Genomic DNA, 2,214 nt, shown 5'->3' with positions numbered 1-2,214 from the left:
CAGTAATTTTTTATCACTGTGTGGTATACAAATTGTCTGTACCTGAAGAAGCTTATAAAGGTTAAAGGCTGTAAGCATGCCGCTAAGTCCTTTAATTTCACGAAATATCCGGCGAAGAGCAGCAATGGTATACTGCTTGCCGGTATCAGAAACAAACCTAACTAAAATTATATTTAGTCTACATTATTTCTCATATTGAATAACTAGTATAAAATATCAAATTCAAATTTGAATGGTATAAGTTGATCACACACAATATACACATATAATACATTGGAAAATTAACTATTATAAATAATATAAATACTTATAGCTGTGATTTGTTCCGATATACTGTTGTAATATGTAACGTTAATTTATTGACTTTTTAACTTTTATAATTGCATATTAATTAAAATAATAAAAAATACGCCTTTGAAGTACCTCACTGCCAACAATTACGCTTACGAATACTCCGATCGCTTGTCCAAGAATTGTAATTAACAGACACACGCTCCACATCTGTAGAATTCTAACATATTCCATTGGCTGCCCCGTCATATAATATGCTGTAAATAGGAAGGATGAGGTACACAATATCTAGAAAGTGAATAAATCTTTAATTAATTTAATTTTAAAACCGATGACAATACATTAATTTGAAATTTAGAATTTTATGTGTGAAGGAAATAATTCGTAACAAACAATAACACGCATTGAAACATACCTGCAACGGTAGATCCGCAAGTATTTTTACACTATAATAAGATCTCATAGAATACCAGTTATTTAAATGTTCCTGTAGGAATACCGACGCTTCTGTAGGAACTACAACCAGATTAACATGCTATAATTATTTGTGAAATTTATAAGATGCATTTATCATAAACACGCAAACTTGAGAATATTCTTAAAGAAATTGCTTTTACTTTTTTTAGTCTGTCAGTATTATTAAAGAGATCGTACTATATATAATTTTCCCAATAAGCAAATTGTCATCAAATTGACATTAAATTGGCATTAAATTCGCTCCAAACTTGGTACTAATAATATAGCATCTGTATCTGCAATCAACTCGTGTTTTAATGGAAAAGTTTATGGACATTATGTAATTACAATTAAATTGGCACAAAAAAGCCGAGTGAGGTTTGCGCAATGCAGTTTTTGATGACAGCAGATTTTATATTTCTGCTGACAATTTGTCTCCAACAGATATAACACAGTTTGTATCAAAATTGATGCCTTTTTACTTTAAAACTTTTTAGTAAGTATTTGACACAATTTACTTTAACAAGGTTGTCTGAGTAGTTATTTGCTAACAAAAACACATAAATTATACATTACGTTTATACGTAAAAGAATATGTAAAAGTATGAAATATTATAACACTTACACATTTGCACTGTTGGCATGGCATTTGCGAAGAATAAAAATAACATAAAGAAAAAGAAACAAGCAATATTGCCAAACACTTTTTCCGCATCGTTGCCGAAATTATAGAAAACTGCTCCTAATAACACCCCGTTAATAGCGTGTGCACTTAATCTTAATTTTGTCAATTGCTGAAATATCAATCGAAACGATAGTATTTTGATTTTTCAAGCGAATCGTTTGAATATTTTCATTAATTTCTACTCACAGGATCTCGCTTGATACAGATTAGGGCTCTTAAAAATAAAATCTTTTGCTCTTGCCATGTCGATTTTTTTGATATTTCGAACGTAGCATCTGTTTCACATTCTTGCTTGTAATTAGTAGATTCTATAAAAGATTCGTCAATTATTAAAAATTATCAATGACTGAAAAATTTATTTTTATACAAACTGTCTTGCTTTATATGCATCTTTATGCTTTTCGAATGACATTAATTTTACATCGTACACAAAAGAGATACTGAATGCCTGATCTAATAACAGCATATTTACCATTTTCGTTACTGGGCCGTTCAAACTTTTTGTATTTATCATAACAGACTGTGTGCAAATTTTCTAAATCTCCACCTCTTTGTTCTGTTACAACCTCGAGCACTAAAATCAGAGAAAAGCAATTAATATCATATGTGGATTGGTTTTTTTTAATTAATAGTGTGTTTTAACTTAACTTCGTTACTTTCTCTACATCTGTAACTGTAACTTAACTCAGTTACATTTTTTCGATAACTAGTAACTAATTTAATAGTTACATTAATAGTTACTTTATATATTTTTTCAACCTCCACAGATCGCATTATGCCTT

The 2,214-nt window shown here is 29.6% G+C and overlaps 1 protein-coding gene across 1 annotated transcript; it reads right to left on the bottom strand.

Moving 5' to 3' along the window:
- Positions 1-8: 8 nt before the first annotated feature.
- Positions 9-2,051, bottom strand: LOC105561497 (ATP-binding cassette sub-family G member 4-like; the record flags this gene model as incomplete). The annotated part of the gene is made up of 6 exons (XM_012011538.1): positions 1,905-2,051; positions 1,619-1,740; positions 1,373-1,541; positions 707-807; positions 424-579; positions 9-161 (listed from the first exon to the last, which is right to left on the bottom strand). Coding segments are annotated over exons 3-6 (456 nt in total), but the record flags the coding sequence as incomplete, so codon positions are not given.
- Positions 2,052-2,214: the final 163 nt, after the last annotated feature.

The sequence above is a fragment of the Vollenhovia emeryi genome, unplaced genomic scaffold (assembly GCF_000949405.1).
Source record: "Vollenhovia emeryi isolate VEMERY1.0 unplaced genomic scaffold, V.emery_V1.0 DF945323.1, whole genome shotgun sequence".
Taxonomy (NCBI): Eukaryota; Metazoa; Arthropoda; class Insecta; order Hymenoptera; family Formicidae; genus Vollenhovia; species Vollenhovia emeryi.
The sequence above is the reverse complement of the archived record's forward strand: the minus strand, read 5'-3'. Positions and strand labels throughout refer to the sequence as shown.